Source organism: Montipora capricornis, chromosome 4, assembly GCF_036669925.1.
Source record: "Montipora capricornis isolate CH-2021 chromosome 4, ASM3666992v2, whole genome shotgun sequence".
Lineage (NCBI taxonomy): Eukaryota > Metazoa > Cnidaria > Anthozoa > Scleractinia > Acroporidae > Montipora > Montipora capricornis.
This window is the reverse complement of record NC_090886.1, coordinates 32,027,165-32,045,971: the sequence shown is the minus strand read 5'-3', so window position 1 is coordinate 32,045,971 and position 18,807 is coordinate 32,027,165. Positions and strand designations below refer to the sequence as shown.

Here is an 18,807-nt window from a genome sequence, read left to right as displayed (position 1 = left end):
CTCTTATTTACTCCTTTTGTTCGTCCCCCACCAATTGTAGCATAAGTCATTGTTATCTGTCTCTAGAGCTGTAGAGAACAATAGATCAATTGTTTTATTTATACTCACGCTGTCGTCAAAACTTTAAACACGAAGACGCAGTATAAATTTAAAGGGGTGGCTTCACGCACTGCTTTTGTTCGAATTCATTCAAGCACGACTGATTAATTCTCCAAGATGGTGATCAACAAACAGCAACACAGAGACGGACGCCCGCGAAAAACTAAGGGACTGGGGATTGAAAAAAGAATGACAGATAACATTTTATGACGTATTACAGACTGAGACACATTGCCATAAGGGGCATTTTTATTGAACAAATTATCACAGAGCTTGGTTGCGTCCACGGTTGATGGATAAATCATTGGCATGTGCCTAGGGCACTACGCCTTTTATAGTGCGCCTTTGTGTTTAAATGTGGTAATTTATTGTTCGGAAATCCATTGAAATAAATGGAAGAGAATGAAAGATTTTCTGTTAGTTGAGTTCTCACGTTCTCGTGCAAACCTCAAATGCGGTAGTTTCACGTCCCTTGGAAAGAAATCTACTAAAATTTATACCCCTCACACTGAAAGTTTTCTTCCACTTTTTAGAATTTGAAGAATTCCTTTTGTTCTCTTTCTCTCAGGACGTCTGCCGCCGAATCGTTCCCTGTGGTTGTCACAGAGCTAACATTTCCCTCCGTCACGGTGGAAAGTGTTCCGTTCACCATTCAAACAGGTAAAAATGGTACCGTTTTCGTGAAAAGCGATTCAAACAGATGTTTTAATTTGTATTTCAAACATAAAGATCTTGCTTAAGAAAATCAAAACTCGCAGTAGCCCACAATTTGGTTATTCAGAAATGAAATCAGTGTTGTTTGCAATCTAAGGCTGTTTTCGAAGTGATAACATTCGGTCGAAATGCAGTTAGCGACATTTTGGCATTTTTCTTCGTAGCCCTTCTAAAATTTTGTGTCCGTCTTCATTATGGAAAGTTTTCTGGTGAGTCTTCAGTGTTTTCTTATTCTTTTCATTTTTGTTGTGCAGATTTACCAGCGTATGGCTGTGTTCAGATGCCCTTGAATGTCAGTTACCTTGTGCGTAATCGTACCTTTCAAGTTCAAGAGGTGGAGGTCACTGTGGAACCAAGCGATGCCTTTATGTACTCAGGACATAAACAGGTTAGTCTGGATTACTCTGACAATGCATCTTTTCTAACCTGAACTGGTTAAACCGGTCTACTTCAAGGATATTAAATTTCAGGTACATATATACGTCAGACACTGCAACTCATTTATATCTAAATGAGGTCACCGTGATGTTACTTTGGCAAAACTTTCCCCCTCTTCCCCCTCCATCAAAGTTTCTAGCCGCCCCTCTTCAAGACTTGGACTGACACATTTGAATTCGATAGAGGAAGGTTGTCTGTGTTGTATCCCACAAATCTATTACCGGCGGAAATTTATGTAAACGAGCCGAGACTTAACCTATTCTCGGTTTTCACATGACGTCACGGCCGCCATGCTGGAACCCCTAAACAAAAAAATGGCGGCCATGTTGGAGCCCCGACCAAATCCTCCGGGAATAGGTATATGGTATTTTATATGGTATTTTCCGTTTCGGGCAATGGAGGCTAATGCGGGGGAATATATTAAGAAATATTTGCATTTGAAAAGATTCCCCCGCATCAGCCTCCATTGCAAGCTAGTTCCAGTCCAATACCGAGAATACGAATATGGTCTATTTAACTCTATTATTATGCAAACGTTTTCTTTTGTTTTCGTTGAAAAACATAGCTGTTGATCACGTGATTGAAAACCAACAATTCATCATATATCATGTAGCATATATCTTTCTTTACCCTCGGATTTTAGAGTAGCTTGGTGTAGCTAATATCTCCAAGCATTTACCCTCCCAACCATGACACACCACAGAAGACAGACCACAACACCGGGAACTACATGCCCTACTCTTTGCGACAAGTGTGTGGGTTCTTTTACATCCCACAGGATTATGAACATTGAAGGGTTAGGAGACGGGACCTCCGGCTCATCGTCCTTATCCGAGAAGACTAGAGAGTCTAACCATTTGCAGATGTAGTAAAGATGTAGTTATTTAAAGACCCTGAGTATTGGTCCGGCCGGAGTTGAACTCACGACCTCCCGCGTGACAGCCCGGTGCTCAACCAACTGAGCCACCATTGCTCACTATAGTGTAATTTAAACTGTGCTCTCGTCATTACCGACAGACTCGTTATTCTTCTCGATACTGAATTCAAGATTCATTTCTTTTTTAGATCCAGTTTCGTTTGCTGCCCACTGGTGATCATAGGCTTAACTTCAGTTTGTACCCTCTCTCCGCTGGTTATGTGACTCTTCCCAAGCTGCACTTCAATTTGCCTCGCTTCCAAGTCAGCTGGGATGAGCATGCGCAAAAGATGGTTCCTTCCAGTGTTTTTATCAAGGTAATTTATATATTTCGTCGTAGTAAAAAGCTGAAGTTCGGTCTAATTTGGCTATGGAAGGGGTCGGTACTACTACTTAACGCGCTTCTACTCACTCCTGCACTAAAGGTAGCTATAGAGATTTTGCCTCAACCACTAGAGCGGGCGGAGCTCAAAACTGGACTAGCCCTAATGAAAAAGGAATGTGTGTACTTATTAACAGAGGAGTGTTTTGCCCGTATTGACAATTGTTTTCGAGAGGATCCCTGCGGAAAAGCACATATTTTTGTAGCTTGCAATTAATCTAATTTCTTGAGCCGCGAAGCGGCGACGACGAGTCGCGAAGCGGCGAGAAGAGAAAAACCTCTGGTTACCTTGGACTTGAATCTAACTTTCATGCACACGCCCGGGTCAGGATCTGACCCTCAGGCTCGGATTGGTTGATATTTTTACAAACACACAAATCAATATGATTGGTTCGTTTTTTTGGTCATACCTAGGGGACGTGTGATTTGCTAAGTTGCCATTGGACCCTTTGTTAATTATCAATTTGACACGTTTGGCAGCTAGCGTGTGCATGAAATGAGATTCAAGTCCAAGGTAACCAGAGGGTTTTCTCTTCTCGCCGCTTCGCGACTCGACTTCGCTTCTCCGCGGCTCAAGAAAACTGGGACCAGGGTATGCATACCTTTAACTGCACCCAGTTTAGAGAATCAAGCATCGCTGACACACTGCTTGTTCGGCTGTTGGTATTACATGCAAATCGTTCGGCTCACCTTTGGAGGGATTCAGTGAGGGAAAGATCTTTGGAAATATTGTCTCCCCAGCCCCTTCAAGCGCTCTTCACAACCTGATATAGCTTAGTTAAATCATGCAGTATTTGTTTTATAAGTAGTGCTTGCACATACGCTGTGAAGCAAAAGACAAGAAAGGTGGAAAAAGGGAATGCGTCTCCGTCGTTGTCTCGCATTTCGTTAGATAGACATGCTATTAAATGATTTTAACTCTGTTTTATTCCATAGCCAAGGGGACGCGAGTCGAGTTTGTCTCAGAAAGTGCGTTTTTCGCAGCACTGAGTATGAAATCAGGAAAACGAAATTCACAGTAGACTTTTACAGTGACAATCTGTACTGAAGCCCTGTGGAAGGAGAATCTTTGCTTGCAAAATACACATGTGATGCTTGTCAACCAGACTAGGAAGTCAACTATTCTGAAGTGCAGGACTTCACAGCCTTTGGAGCATGTGCTGTGGATCAAAAGGGTTGACCCCTAAAGTGTATCGACTCCTACTTCTGAATGACTCCTGATCTATCCTCGGGCGTTTGGAGGTGTGAAAAATAGGTGTAGAAAGCGTCATTTAAAGAACTAATTGATACAAACATTCCGTAGCAATCAAATATTTTGGAAGGATTCCTTTCAATATTTGAGACATCTCAAAAACTTTGAAAACACGACTGGAACTCACAAAAGAGGAAGACACATTTTTCTCAGTCTGTCAGTAAAGTCGTGATGAAGGCCTTATATCGGGGGCTATTTCAAGATGCAGAGTTAGTGGAAAACTGTCCCCTGCAATTTGAACAGTCCTGTATTGAAGTCATATTTCAAAGCCGAAAGTGAGGACCGGATTTCACTGAAGTCCACGTGATTAGTTCCAGTTCCCAACTTGCAAGGACTTCAAACTCGCTTCGAATGGTTGAGCTTGGAATTACATTTCAGATACTGTCAGTATTCGAGTAGCCGGTCCCGGGGAATCTAATATTCAAACCTGGTCCTAGTTGTTCAAAAGGTGGATAACGCTATCCACCAGATAAATCACTATCCATCGGTTAGCGCAATTGGTTTCGCTATTACCTATCCACTGGATAGTGATTTATCTGGCGGATAGCGAGTTATCCCGGCGGATAGCGCTATCCATCGTTTGAACAACTGGGGCCAGTACTCTGTTGGAAGGCGTACCAGCTCTGGGCTCATCCCATTAGACTCCTGTTGAGTCTTATGTTCTCCCAACTGACTGAGCCATTTTGGCATCCATTATCAGAATAGGGATACAAATCTATCAGGTAGCCGGACCTCATTTGTGATTCCTTTTAAAACGATTCAATGCCATATTGCAGCAAGAACCCACAGAATTCGAGATGCCGAAGGAAGGGTTTTTTCATTAATGGAGAGAGCGTAGTTAAAGGACTAAAGCGAAGACCACCGCTCTAGTTCAGATGGTGTTTTGTTAACTTTGCAGAAGTAACAGTAATATCGACAGTTTCCCCACGGTAATATTCATACGTCTTGTAGTCCTCGTACAAAAAACAAAACACAACAAAATACCGTTTCCTAAAGATAAATGACATCATCTAGGAATATATTTGCCTTTATTTCAATGCACTAAAAAGTATAAAAAATTATACGTACTGATTAAAAATTTATGTATTTGCTTATCGGTTATTCTAAAATCTATGTTTTTTGTGTCTTTGATAAGCTTCTGGCTAATGAACGTCACGTGGCTCCAAAGAAACCAGCTTTGGATGCTGCCGGACTAGTCCTTATATTAGCTACCCAGAGTCCAGGTTGCATAGACCTAATCGGCTAACTCGATGTTGTACCCAATTCAAACCCTTTGGGAATAAAACGTTTTGTTCCAGGTATTTCCATATCATTTAAATATGAATGCTACATTATCATGCAAATACAATACACAAAGAATCTTAATTCCGGGAGATGTAATTGGGTACAACATTGAGTTAGCCGATTAGGTAGTTTCTTAAGGAATTAAATTCACCGGAAAGTCATTAGAGCGGTTTTCAATTGAGTGTCGAAAGTAATTAGCGAATTGCTTTGGTTTTGCATTACTTCACTCAGGTGAATTATCTATTAACCGACTCTCAGTCTGGTTTTAGACCTATGTTCTCTACGGAAACTGCTCTACTGGAGGCCACAAATGAATGGTATTGGAGTACTGATGACAATCTCATAAAAGGTGTGATATTCCAAGATTTAAGAAAGGCCTTTGACACCATGGACCATACTATCCTTTATTAAGGAAAGCTTGCACTCCATAGAGTCATCCCTGAATCTGTCAACTGGTTTCGGTCTTATCTAGCACACCGAAGGCATCAAACCTGTATCGATGGAATACAATCTGACTTCTGTAATTTAACTTGTGGTATCCCACAGGGCTCTATCCTAGGCCCCCACTTATTTACTATATACATAAATGACCTCCCTTCGTGTAATTTGTTTTCAAGACCTAGGATGTATGCAGATGATACCACTCTCACATCCTCCGCTGAGGACTCACATGTTCTTGAATACAAAATGAATCATGACATGAAATTAATCCAGTCTTGCTTATTGGCAGTCCTTACAGATTATCTCAAGTACATAGTGACTTTACTGTACAAGTAAAGAACAAATCGTTAGAAAGGGTATCTTCTGAACATAAAACCCTAGGAGTTCACATTGACGAATCTCATTCCTGGCGCCCACACATTAATGATGTTGCAAAGAAAATAACTGCTGGCCCTGCAGTCTTAAAGGCCGGGACACACTAGGCGACAAGTCGCAGCGACATGTCTCTGCGACAAGTTGCTATATGTGTACTACTTGCAAAACAAGTCGCTGCGACACGACGCCTGTTCGGTGCACATGCACTGATCTCGTATGAGGGGGAATGTGAACTAGTTTTCTAATTCAGTATGGCTGTCCATATGACGCTCTCTCATTGGTTCATATATTTGTTGCAGCGACTTGTTGCCGGAAGTGTACACACGATGGGACAACGCTGCTTTCGCTAATTTTGTCGCTGCGATAAGTCGCACGAATTCAAACTGGTTTGAATTCGTGCGACTGATCGCAGCGACAAGGCGAATTGTTGCGGCGACTTGTCCCCGCGACGTGTCGCAGCGACTTATCGATTAGTGTGTCCCGGCCTTAAGGTGTATCAGTGCTACCATACCTTTTGATACTAGAATAAATATATATAATGCACTTGTGACGCCCTACTTGAATTATTGTAGCCCCTTCTGGGGCAATATTGGTAAGAGCTTATCCGACAAGCTTCAAAAACTACAAAATAGGGCTGCCAGGATTGCCACCCTATCAGACTATGAGATCCGCTCAAGTGACCTGTTGGATGGGCTTGGCTGGGAAATATTTAAGGACTTTAGATCAAAACAGCTGGCTTTACCTATGTACAAAATTCATTATAATCTTTCCCCATTGTACCTAAAGCAAATCTTTTACTACATCTCAACCGTTCACACACATAATCTTAGAAACTCTGAATCAAATTACTACATTCATAGACCGAGAACTGAATATATGCCAAAGGTAGCTTACATTACAGGGGATCTGTTCTGTGGAACAGATTACCCTTATAGATCAGACACCAACCTAGTTTGAACAACTTCAAAACCGCTCTCCGCGGGGTAGATTACAATGAATTCATGTAAGTTTTTATTGTATATTTTCTTAATTTCGTCGTAATTAAATTTTGAATTTTAGTTAATGTAGTTTTAGTCACGTCTTTTAGGAAGAGCATTTGTATGATAAAATTTCGGGAATAAATAATAATGATGATGATAAGTGATTGGTTCAAAGTTCTCGCGCCACTTTTTCAACCAATCAGAAGTGAAACACACAACCAATCGTGGCTCGCGCGTGGACATTTTCCCGCGCTTTGTGTCGGCTACGTGTAATTACTTCAACTTTTGATTGGTTTACCGGATTGTTCCCTGTCGTCCTTGATTGGCCAAAGTAATTACTTTGGTTTTGGTTTTACGACACGTGATTGAAACTGGCTCTAAGGTCGTAATTCTGTTGAGATTATCGTTTTCAACCGAGTGTGGTTTAGGCTGGGCTGTTGAAATTCTTACGGGTTTTTTTGGTTTCACGCGAACTCCCGGGAACAGACATTTGAGAGTTGTGGCAAACGGCAATTTGACAAAAATAAATGAACTTTTTTTATTCCCGGGATTGATTAGTATGTAAATTCACCTCGCAATTTCAATACACTGTCAGGTAGACAAGTATTAAGAATGAAGCTTATTAGTTCAAGGGTATGATCTTGATATAACGCCAAATTCTCATAACCATCCAACGAAGTAATCTATGGAAATAGGAGAATGAATTTTTAGATTATGGGAGTCAAAGGGTTAATTAATGAAGATCATTTTTGCCAGTTGTCTAACATTATTGCGCAACTTCTCAAGAGAGAGAGAGAGAGAGAGAAGTTGTAATAAGAGAATGTTCATGCTTTTATGACATGATCTAAAGTTCATTCTCCTAACTACTTTCATAACATTACTTCGATGGCTGGTCACGAGAAGTTGGTGTCAAATCAAGATCATATCCTTAAGCTAAAAGACTTCATTCTCAATACTTGTCTACCTGAAAGTGTATAGACCTCTTTTAATAATGGGGGCCAAATAACATATTCTTTTGTTTTAATGCTAATAAGCCTTTCTAGCCTCACTACAACGAGCAAATTTCAAAATGATTTTTGTTTCGAAATGAGGGAATGTAAAAGTGGTCACCGTTTATGAAAGTGGTCCATTGAAATGGAGAGGTGATTTTACATACTGATAAATCCTGGGAATCAAGAGCTCAGAGGGGATGCTAAATCTCTCTATCACCAGAGTTCTACGCGTTCGCTTATAGCAGCAGACAGCGGATGAAGACCCCGCCCGAATTCTAAACAAGCCCACGAAAAAACATAGTAGTCGCTGACTGTCTATCTGGTTTCATATCATTAGTTAAAGAGCAACGGTATTTTCCGAACCGAACCGGGAAAACCCGCTTCCAGCTACGACGGTTGATCCCAAAAGAACACGAGCGGTGGATCAACGCAATCTCGATCCAAGGTCCTCTCGTTTTAATGTAAAGAGGATCTGACATTGACGCTGACGATGACCTAACAAACGTGAATTTTGTTATGCACCAACTAACGAAAGGATGCGTTCTGACCAAGAGCAACATGATGAACCAATCAGAATCCACTTTTCATTTGTTTAAAAAGTAACGCGAGATTTTTAAAGCCAGTCACCGACCGTAGCATAGCGTAACAGTGGAATGGTCCGACTGTTGTCTTCCTCACAGTTGTCACGCAGTTCTCATCCCTATATATGGAGATGTGTGTTAAATTGCGTGACGGTACCAAAAGGGGATGAGAGGGAAACTGGTCAAACTTCGTACGACGAACATTAATTTTTAAGATCTTTTTTTCTTTTCCCAATTGCAAAAACTGCTTACTTACAGCACATGACCTTGGAGTATTTCTTTCGTTAAATCAGCGATCAAAAGTGAAGCCCTAACCAGTAAGTACAATGAAAATAATTCTTAAGATCCATAAATTAGCGTATTTCGTTTCCATAATTTAAAAAATGCTACAATAATATAGATAACAATTCAATTTTTCATATGCTAAGAAAATCTGAGAATTTCCAGAGATTGTTTCACCAACTGAAAGAAAATGAAAGATGATTACAGAGAGAGAGAGAAACCGGCACAATCAGAACATTGAGATGTTCGAATGCAATGGACGTCTGTTATCTTGTACGTTTTGTTTTCCCATTTCAGACCCACGTGATCTTCCCGTTTGTTTTTTCATACTTTATGCATGCAGATGCACGTGCATAAAACGAAATTTGAAAGAAACTGTTCCCTAGAGTAACATCACGTGGTCTGAAATGGGAAAACAAAACGTACAAGTTTAAGAGGTCCATTGTGTTTCCATAGACGTCCTCTAAGGTAGTGACGGCGTTCGACTGGAGGCGCCATTTTGTTGCGCACCGAGAGGTTCATATTACGTCACGTTGAGGTACAATCTGAAACACTGGCTCTGTCTTTTTTCGAGAACAGGGAAATATGGAGCCAGGATCCCAGGTTGGTAGTGTCATTTGTTGTGTAAATATTCCATTTGATTATGTTATGTTGTTTTGTAGTATGTGTTTGTGATGTCTAGCACCTCCGAAATTACTAACAAAGAACTAGCTGCTGGGCATTTCCTAATATATAAGTTATATTTAGTGTAAAATTTAATTGTATAGTCCATATGTAGTGTTTCTAAATATATAAAAAGTTAAAATTGTAAATTCTTAGAAAGTTTGAATAAATTATGTATATATTTAACCATTTTCCTGCGAAATCGTCCGTAATATCGCGTGAAACTTAGCCGACGAGGCCGTAGGCCGAGTTGGCCAAAATCATGCGATATTCCGCAAGATTGAGCAAGATAATGGTTTTATTATTCAACGCATTGACGACAAAGCACAATTTTGTACGTTTATTGGAATAAAAAGCTGGAAAAACTACCATTTTTCGCCGCGACACACAAAATTACGTATATCGCAGGATATCTGTTGAGTACGCACGATGAATATCGAGCGCGCTATGACCATATTTGGACATTGTCACAATGTGTTGAATAAAAAATACGTATAGTTGCCGACGTTAAAGGAAACCGACTTCCTGACCCAGGAAGAGAGAGTCTCTGTCTCTATTTTCTCTTGACATTATATAACAAAGCTGTAGGGTCTCATTGGCTTTTTACACATCAGTCGAAGTTTAGGCGTTATCATTTTTCTTCGATCAATTTGGAATGGGGCTAAAATTTAACATAAAATTTCAAACAATTTTTAATATCTGGGCGAAAGATAAATAGACGTCTTAAATCACACAATTTTACGTTTCAATAGCAGTCAATTACGGGAAAAAGTGAAGCCTACCCACAGGAGCCTCTGATGCGGGAACAAGAAACCAACATAACACGACAACTGCGAGAAAGTTATTGAAGGGCATAATCGCGATAGGTGGTTTTCCCGTTACGTCATCGCCGCCATGTTGGTGGACGAAAACAAATGATCTCTCATTAGCTCCTCCTTTTGTTCGTCAATCAGCTATTGTACATTACAGCATTCAGTTATCTGTGTCTTTAGAGATTGGTTGCAAACCGTCTATTTTATGATAATTTAGCGACAATTCCCCGTCTTTTAGGCATGCATAGTGTGTACCGCTCTCCAGGAATGAGTGTCAACGATGTGGGTGTTTAAAAAGAAAATTTGAAACTAGGTATTCAAGTCCTTTACATAACCTCAAATTCGGCCATTTCACGTCGTTGTCAGGGGGAACGTGGCAAAGAAAATGTACCAAAATGTAAAACGCACGTGCGGGGCGTGCAGAGCCATTCTTTTTGTTCATTAAATCTTTTGTTTTGTAGCGTTCTCGTTCTTATCGAAGTCGTCGTCGCGTGACCTTTAAGATTTGTCACCCGTAAATCTTTGTGCGCTACTTGTGGTGATGGGTTTCATTTTTCGATGTCTTAAATCGACTTTCGTCGTACACTCTTTGCCCTTGCTCCCAAATCAAGTTCAAAAACCAGGAGCCCAGGACTAGGAGCGAACAACTCCCATACTAAGCCTATGTTACGGCATTCTTACAGACCGATCTATTTTTAGACTACCTTTTCCGCAAAATAAAAAATGGCAGTTCCGGTTCGGTGAAGCTAGGACGTCAATTTAGTTTCTTGTGATTGGTCATCGGGCTCCTGCGGGAGTCTCATTGGCGGGTAATTCAATCTAAAAATAAACTGGTTTGTGAAAATGCCGTCACAGGAATATATGGCTGTTGTTCGCTCTTAGTAATGGACTCCTGTTAAACACCCACTTACCAATCGAATGCCAATCAAAAGTACTTTTTATCCACCGCCGAGTCTGCATAGGCTGCCACAGGTGAATTTTTCACACAATTATACATCTCCTGGAATTCTTGTTCAAAAGTCTGCGTCAGTTTGCTCGGGTTGGCAAGCACCGCCTTATCGGACAGTACGCACATGCGCAGAGTACCCACATAACTAAATACCGTGACGGACATTCCAGTATCACTGATCAGCGGTGGCCACGCTATCACGTTCACGACTTCTTGACCGTTAATTTCAAACGGTGACAATGGACCAGGTACATTGCTGAAAATCAGTGAACAGTGTTTCTTGAGAGAGAATGACGAAAACCGGCCAATGAATTCGGGTAGACGACCGACCACTTGAGAGTAGACGAAGCCGAAGATCCTCCAGTCTGACGAAGCTTTAAAGTTATCCATTCTACGTTTGGTTTCCATTAGACGTTCCACCGGATCGGGTATACTCACCGGTAAACTGTACAATAAACCCGTAGAGTGGTTTTCCAACGGGATATTGTCACGTGATTGGAGTTTGGGCGGGCGCGTGTTGATGGTCACGGCGATCTGGATATCGGTGGGGTTTTCTTTTGATGCCTCGGAAGTGAGATACCTCCGTATTGAACCAGCTAGACAAGTTGACAGAATATCATTTACGGTTGTGCCTGGGAAGACAAGAACAGTCTGAAAAAATGGATTTCGTCGAAGGAGAGCTTCGTACACAGGGCTTAGGATTTTTACGAACTAGAAAACTACGGTTCCTTCTGCAGGTACCGGAGCACAAATTACGCAAACCAAAAGAAACAAAAGACAGAAAACAAAACAACTCCAAATAAAGACTAGTCCAAAGTGACCAAAAATACATTGCTTTCCGGTACATGCAGAAAGACCCAAAACTACTTGGCTACTTTCGTTACCTGTTTTGGTCTTAATTTCTTTGACAAGGTTGAGGTCGATTGCTGTAGTCCAACTCATGCATTTTTCACCGGACATTTTTTTCACAGGGAAAGGGTTTTCTGGATTGGAGAGAGCAACGCTTAGCAAAGCCAACGGGCCGGATAAAATCGCTTTCCACACCTAAAAACATCAACAAAGCAGTCAAAATTTGCCCCTAAACGAGGCTGTTAAAAAGGTAGGAGCAAAGTTTTCGCAAGGCATTCAGAAGAGCAATGAAGATGAAGGTGTCATTTCATTTAAGCAAAGGAAGAGGAAAGACATCGACTATAGGGAAGATATCTGTTTGCAAACATTGCCTTTGTTATTCAAATTTGCCAACCACAGGAACAAAAGACCTCCACATTACAAGTATATGATAGCTTAAGCACGCGCATTTTTGAGACGCGGACGCCAACCGGAAGTGAGCTGTTTTCTCTTTTAACTTGTCTTCACACAAACACATTTACACTGCTAAGTATCTTTTCTCCATTAGAGATGATAAGTATAAAAATCTGGGAGACACCATTGTCCTGGCGCGCGAAATGTTGTCTTCCGGTTGCCGTCCGCGTCTCCAAAACGCGCGTGCCAACGATATCTTCCCTATTGTCGATTTGTTGGTCATAACTTTTGCAAGAGTTGCTGGCAAAGTCAGAACAAGCGGAATTCAACGAGTGTTGAAAACCGATTGAGGTCAATTAGACTAAAACGTAGAGCTTAAAACATGGGTAAAGATGGGCCCTTAAAAGTCTCTCAAACAGGAGAGTTTACCTCTAAATGTAAGTCTTTCTTAATTAAAGAGTACGATATCACTGTGTTAAAAAGCGATTACTGACGCTGGATTTTGGCAGATACGTACAAATCTTCCTTTAAATACAATTTCTAGAAGGATATCGGGACAATTTGTCACGTGAACTTGATTTAATGACTCAATGTCTTGTAGCTTTGTGGCCACGATTGGTTCTACTCCGGTATGCACTGTTGGATTATTTAACAAATCATGCATGTTGTAGGGAACAAAGGCAATCAACGAATGAGAGAAGTGATCCTCGCAATTAGATTGGACAATTTAAGCAATTTTCTCCTAAAGACAACTAAAAAATTCGGGTAGCTCAAACGGGATTCGAACCCGTGTATCTGTAAGGGACAATTGCTTCACATACTTGGGTTTCCTATTGGTGATGCTTACCAACACAGGGATATTTTTGCGCGGATTAAAACTATGCAGAGAAAGTAGATCTTCGTATTAAAGTACTCTTGGTATCTAAAGAGAAAATTGGGGGTAACCTCGCATTCTTTAGAAATAATTAATCTTCACTTTGGGAAAGAAAGCCATACATTGCTTTGTATTTTACATCTTTTTACAAATATTGTTCATGAATTATCTTAGAAAAATGCGTGGTTATCCCCAATTTTCTTTTTGGGTTTCAATAACACTTGTTAAGATCTATCTTTCCTGCATAATCATAAATCGGGGCAAAAATACCTTTGAATTAGTAGGCACCGTCCTTAATGTACGTTCATTTCAAAAGCAACCAACTTACCTGCTTTTGTTTATCACACGGTGTAGCCACAGGTTTCTTAACACTCAGAAATTCTGGTTTTTTATCCGTGAGCCTAGAGAACAGCCCAATCAATGCAAATCCATCGCCAAGAGCGTGATGAATTCGCATCAAAATAGCGGTTTGATCTTTGCCTGGTATATCCAGAGGGGCAACCACAACTTCCCATGGCGAAATAGTATCGCATACTCTTGATGAAAACTGCTTGCTCATCAACTTCTGGAGCTCGTCTTCGCTCCGCGGGGAATCGCCCTCATAGAGGTTTACATGTTTTTTGATATCAAACTCCGGCTCATCTTGCCAAACATAACGCCAATATTGCTTTACTATAAGCTTGCGCAAGCGCGCGTAACTGGGTTCTTCGTTGTTTTGTACTACACGTGACATGAGAAGCTGACGAAGTTCCTCAATATCAATGCCTCCATCAACTACAAACACGCCGCATATAAAGTTACGATTGTGAGCGGTTTCGTGAAGAAATGGTACGTCTCGACTAGCCAGAACCATGCCTAATTTGTGATAAGAAATTATTCCCGCTTGAAACCATTTAAAAATCCGAAACACAGACCAGAAGGGGAGAGTTAAGGCGACAATCGATATCCACAGAATGATGGCAGAGATGCACAGAAGACCATAGAAGATGGATGGAGCTAATTCCATGTACTTGAGATAGAGATTCATTTTCGGATAATTAACCGATACCCTCGCTCGGTGATTGGTTGGGAACATCTTCAAGGTAACTTCAGATCCTGTGACAAAAACAGAAATAAAATATGCAAAATGGTTTAAAACTGTAACACGTGACATATTTCATATATTACTTTTTACTAACTAGCGTGCGATATGTTACTCTATCTGAACTGTGACAGCCCCAATTAACAGCAAACCTTCTTTTATTTGGCACGGTTAGTATGATGCAGTGAGGGAATTTGCGTAATAGCACATAAAAACCGCGTAATTATGCGGCATCTAATGCATGAAGAATAACTCTTAGAAAACACTAACTGTATGCAAAATTAATTGAATGAAAAATCGGATTAAAATGTAAAATTGGTGCTCAAGAATAAGAAACGTAGATCACTTATTTTATTTCTTTAGTCATTTCTCAAACACCGGCAAACTCAACCGCCATTAGACCTCACCGTTATCGCCAATCACGATGTGAACGCGAAAGAAAGAGGTTTCAGATACATAAATTTTCCAGCAGTATTAAAGAACTCGTTAGAAACCGCGGTGTTGGAAAAGCTGTTCATCTGTAGTTGAAACCAAGTGGTTAACGAAAAGCACTTTACATTTCATTTCCAACCACTGTCTAAAGCATACCGTCGGATCGGAACAAGCACCTGATTTCACCGCTAGAGTAATATCCCTTAGACTTTGAATCCTCTTACTGAATAAGGCATATTAAAAATTTCGAGGATTTCTATAGCATTCCCAGAAAACGCAATCCACGTCTTTAACAATTCTACTGCAATAACGGAAAACATTGCGTTTGCTATTTCTTCTTTCAATATTGGTAGACTCTTAGGAAAAAAAAAACATCCTGCCTCCCAATGGACCCAAATCACGTGTAGTTTACAAATTTTCGTGTGCAGACTGTGCTTCCCACCATATCGGCGAAATTTAACCGGTATTTTAACAAAACACTTGAAAACGGACAGAGCTTTATACATCCTCAGGCACCGGGAGAGCTGAAAACCATGTCGCGCTGTGTTCTCCCATGGCAATTTTGACATGATCGATTACGTATCTTCATAGTTTTCAATTGAGCTAAGAGAAGCGATCAAGCGTCACACCTGGCACGATTGGGGAAAACCCAAAACTCCACCCGAAAATCAAACAGACCATTTTAAGACTTTGTCAGTTCCATTCTTCCACCGATCTTTCAAATTTTCGTAATTCCTGTCACTGCAAATCCATTTACATCAGGGCTCACCACCTATCATTTATACCCAAGATGGTTGGCAGATGACTAAACAATCAGCATCTCTGTTAAATTGATGATGTAATGCCTTAGGGGCCTAGTGCCTATTTCTTTTTACATCATTAATTTTATTGTTTTTATTTGTTAGTTTGATTGCATTGATAAATTTTTTTTAGCCTATTTAAGACTTAGTCATAGAAAGATTTTTTTTGATAAGGCAAAGTCCTTGGCCTTAAAGTGGGTTGTCGCCTGCATTAAGTAAATTAATGTTAATATTGATTTGCATATATTCTCGAATAGAACAATTCGGCTAACTTAATGTTGTACCCAATTCAAATCTCTCGGGGTTGTATTTGCATTATAATGTAGCATTCACATTTAAGTGAAATGGAAATACTTGGAAGAAAACGTTTTATTCCCAAAGGACTTTAATTGGGTACAACATTGAGTTTATAGCCGAATTGGTCTATTTCCGTTCACAGCAATGCATATGTATGCAAAGTACCGCCAAACCCAGTCATTGACCTTTAGTATTCGCAATTATATTACTTTCAGCACATCAGGTCATCTTGCTGGAGGGTGAATTCTTAGAGACGTTTACGTCTTATGTTACGAAACTGCATGACTTTAGCCTAAGACATACAGTCAGTCACAAAAAAGATAACAACTGTTACTCGAATTCCTGTCGACTTTTGCTCGTTACGTTCGAATTCATCCTAGCATGCTGATCGTCGAACATGGCGACCACTCGTCAATCCTTTTTTGTGGTGATAAAAGTGATTTAACATCTCCAAGACAAGGAACCCAAACAAGATCACCTCAGATATTACACCATGGTTGATATAAAGGCGCTTTTTATTGCACACGGGGCTCCGCATGCATCTGTGGTTTATTGACAGATGATCCGCACGTGCTCACGGTAACGCGCTTCTTAATTAAAACAGTACGATTCATTATGCAGTACATGATATCCACAACAGTAAAATAAGTACGTGGGACATGAAACCTCTTTTATGGCCCGGGCGGGGGTAGACAGAAAGTAAGAAGAGATGCATGCAGGTAAGCAGGAAACTCGGGTAACTTGTCTACATTTTTTTTTACACCAAACATAATTTTTTTTTTGGTCACCTCTCAGTTGAAATTCGCTTTGGAAGAAGGCGAAAATGGAAGGTGCCGATTATACACAAAAAGCTATTTTAATGCTTTACTATACGTCACGGCATTTAATAGAACTTGGAAATAAGAAGCTTATATTGTCTTTTCGTAGCCTCCCACCAAGTAAACTACACGGCCCTTACTTTTTGCAAGAAAAATCAAGCGGAACACGTCTCCCGCGTGTGGTGGCATATTTTTTCCGCTTCACTGTCCCAACTGTAGCTCAGCATTTAGTTTTTTTTATTCGTCTCCAATTGATGTCAATATTTGCTCGGTAAAATCGTCGAGGGCTTCAACGTGGGAATGTACAATATTTAGATAGATAGATAGATAGATAGATAGATAGATAGATAGATAGATAGATAGATAGATAGATAGATAGATAGATAGATAGATAGATAGATTAAGAAGTAAAATCATTGCAGCCCCCGGGCCGGCTGAAATGTGATTTACTTTACCATGAAACTAAAAATTATCTATATATATATTTTGATAACTACTATAAAAACCGTAAAATATAACCTACAATAAAATAAAATAAAAAAGGAGAAGTATCAACACCAAAATACTAATAAATAAGATTACTAATAATTAAAACTGTTCGCCATAATAAAAGTGTTTTTAAACCTATTTGTCTTGCCAATCGGTAGCTTGAAGTATCTCTGGCTACGGGTTCAATAAATGGACTCGTTGCGTGGCGGCAGCAGATCATGGAGCTTGTGGCTTTGGGCCCTTCCAAGCATTACTCAATGCCTTCCTCCTGTCGTACAGTGACGTAATGTCTAGAGCCACTAGAGGCTCAGCATAAGAGAAGTCGGGTTGCATTATCCGCAACGCGCGCTTTTGCAACCTTTCCATTTCATTAGACAGATATTTCGGCAAAGAATGATGAAAACCTGGGCACGTATATTCTAATACAGGGCGTATAGAAAAGTAGTATTTCCGCTACGTCACTCGCGGCATCATCATCTGGATGCAGTGAAACTTTCACGGTTTGAAGTAAAAATATTGTCCGTTTACTTCGGTCTGGCCTGGAAGATATGATATATGTGATGTCTGGGAGCAGAGATTAGATTCTATTTCTAATTGCAAAGTGTCAATTTTTTTCTGTAATCACCACATCTCTTATCTCATTGCATCGAAATTGCACGCGGCTGAACTGTGGTAAGGTTAGGGGCCATCAACGTTTGGACGGTATGAATATATTGATTTTAAAAAATCGAAAGAAAGTTGTCAACAAATTTTAAAAAATATGCTCCCCGGTTTAAGCCGGAAACGACGTGGTATTTCTCAATAGACCCCCTCAATAGTCGTACTGGTCGACCTATTGCCTCCCAAACTAGCTTCTTCTACTTCATTCACTGATCGAGTCAGTAAGTGCAAATTTCGAAAGCAATGAACTGCGCAAGTTTTAGAAGCGTGTACAGGCTTGTAGACAAGCACTGCATGTGTGAAAAAAAAATCACAGCATCGTCGATTAACAGAGCGATACCTATCTAATTTTTTTTTTTTTGCTGCAGCAGCAGCAGCTGGGATATAAAGCCGGAATTTTTTGGTTAAGGTTCTCTTGAGGTAAGGTGTGGAAGTCGTTCATGATAAATTTGTTCTCTTGTTGAACGCCGAAAAAAATTGGCATGTCGTTGAATTAAGGATTTGAACACTTCTGAGCTGCCGTGTTTAAATTGACAGCTAATTTTAATATCTCTTTTTCTTGCCAAAAGTCTGTACGTTTAACAAGAGCGTCTCTTACCTCAAGGACAAGATTTCTGTAGAGAGGTCCTCGCAAGAGAATCTGACTTGCAGCAAAACTAAAATCAGAGCAGCTGATAACGCAGTCGCTTTCAACCGGCACAAAAAACCTCCGGTGTCACAATTTACAGAGAAAACATCAAAGTATTACCGCAGGTCATGATAACAGGAAATTCTCCCTCAACGCCATGTAAAGGTCAGAATTTCAATTAGTGTCACGCATCTCTTTTAACATGGTGACACGTAGGTGTAGTTCGGTGCGCCCAATATAGTCATAAAGATTGACTATTCGAAAGGAGAAATTAATTGGCAGTGTAAAATGCTCAAATTGTTTTCCCCATCAGTCTTTAATCAAAA

At 40.3% G+C, this 18,807-nt stretch overlaps 2 protein-coding genes across 2 annotated transcripts in view; one reads left to right on the top strand and one right to left on the bottom strand.

Annotated features, from left to right (window-relative positions):
- The window catches only part of LOC138045929 (trafficking protein particle complex subunit 11-like), a 50,498-nt gene extending 45,598 nt beyond the window's left edge, over positions 1-4,900 (top strand). The window contains exons 33-36 of the mRNA XM_068892563.1: positions 668-759; positions 1,068-1,201; positions 2,317-2,484; positions 3,486-4,900. Of these exons, the coding sequence (XP_068748664.1) occupies positions 668-759; positions 1,068-1,201; positions 2,317-2,484; positions 3,486-3,539 (448 nt within the window). The 3' untranslated portion in view covers positions 3,540-4,900. The remainder of the gene's footprint in view (positions 1-667; positions 760-1,067; positions 1,202-2,316; positions 2,485-3,485) is intronic.
- Positions 4,901-8,780: 3,880 nt separating this feature from the next.
- Positions 8,781-18,551, bottom strand: LOC138045930 (putative diacyglycerol O-acyltransferase Mb3154c). The gene is made up of 5 exons (XM_068892564.1): positions 18,452-18,551; positions 13,605-14,371; positions 12,045-12,204; positions 11,123-11,792; positions 8,781-8,916 (listed from the first exon to the last, which is right to left on the bottom strand). Exons 2-4 carry the CDS (start codon positions 14,349-14,351, stop codon positions 11,137-11,139), a joined length of 1,563 nt encoding a protein of 520 aa, XP_068748665.1. The 5' UTR covers positions 14,352-14,371; positions 18,452-18,551; the 3' UTR covers positions 8,781-8,916; positions 11,123-11,136.
- Between the last annotated feature and the right edge of the window lie 256 nt (positions 18,552-18,807).

Coding starts and splice junctions, on each gene's coding strand:
- LOC138045930 (XM_068892564.1), bottom strand. CDS start 14,351: ATGTTCCCAACCAATCACCGAGCGAGGGTATCGGTTAATTATCCGAAA. Junction 12,205..13,604: donor CGTGTGATAAACAAAAGCAG/GTAAGTTGGTTG, acceptor TGATGTTTTTAG/GTGTGGAAAGCGATTTTATC. Junction 11,793..12,044: donor AGAAATTAAGACCAAAACAG/GTAACGAAAGTA, acceptor TTGTCTTCCCAG/GCACAACCGTAAATGATATT.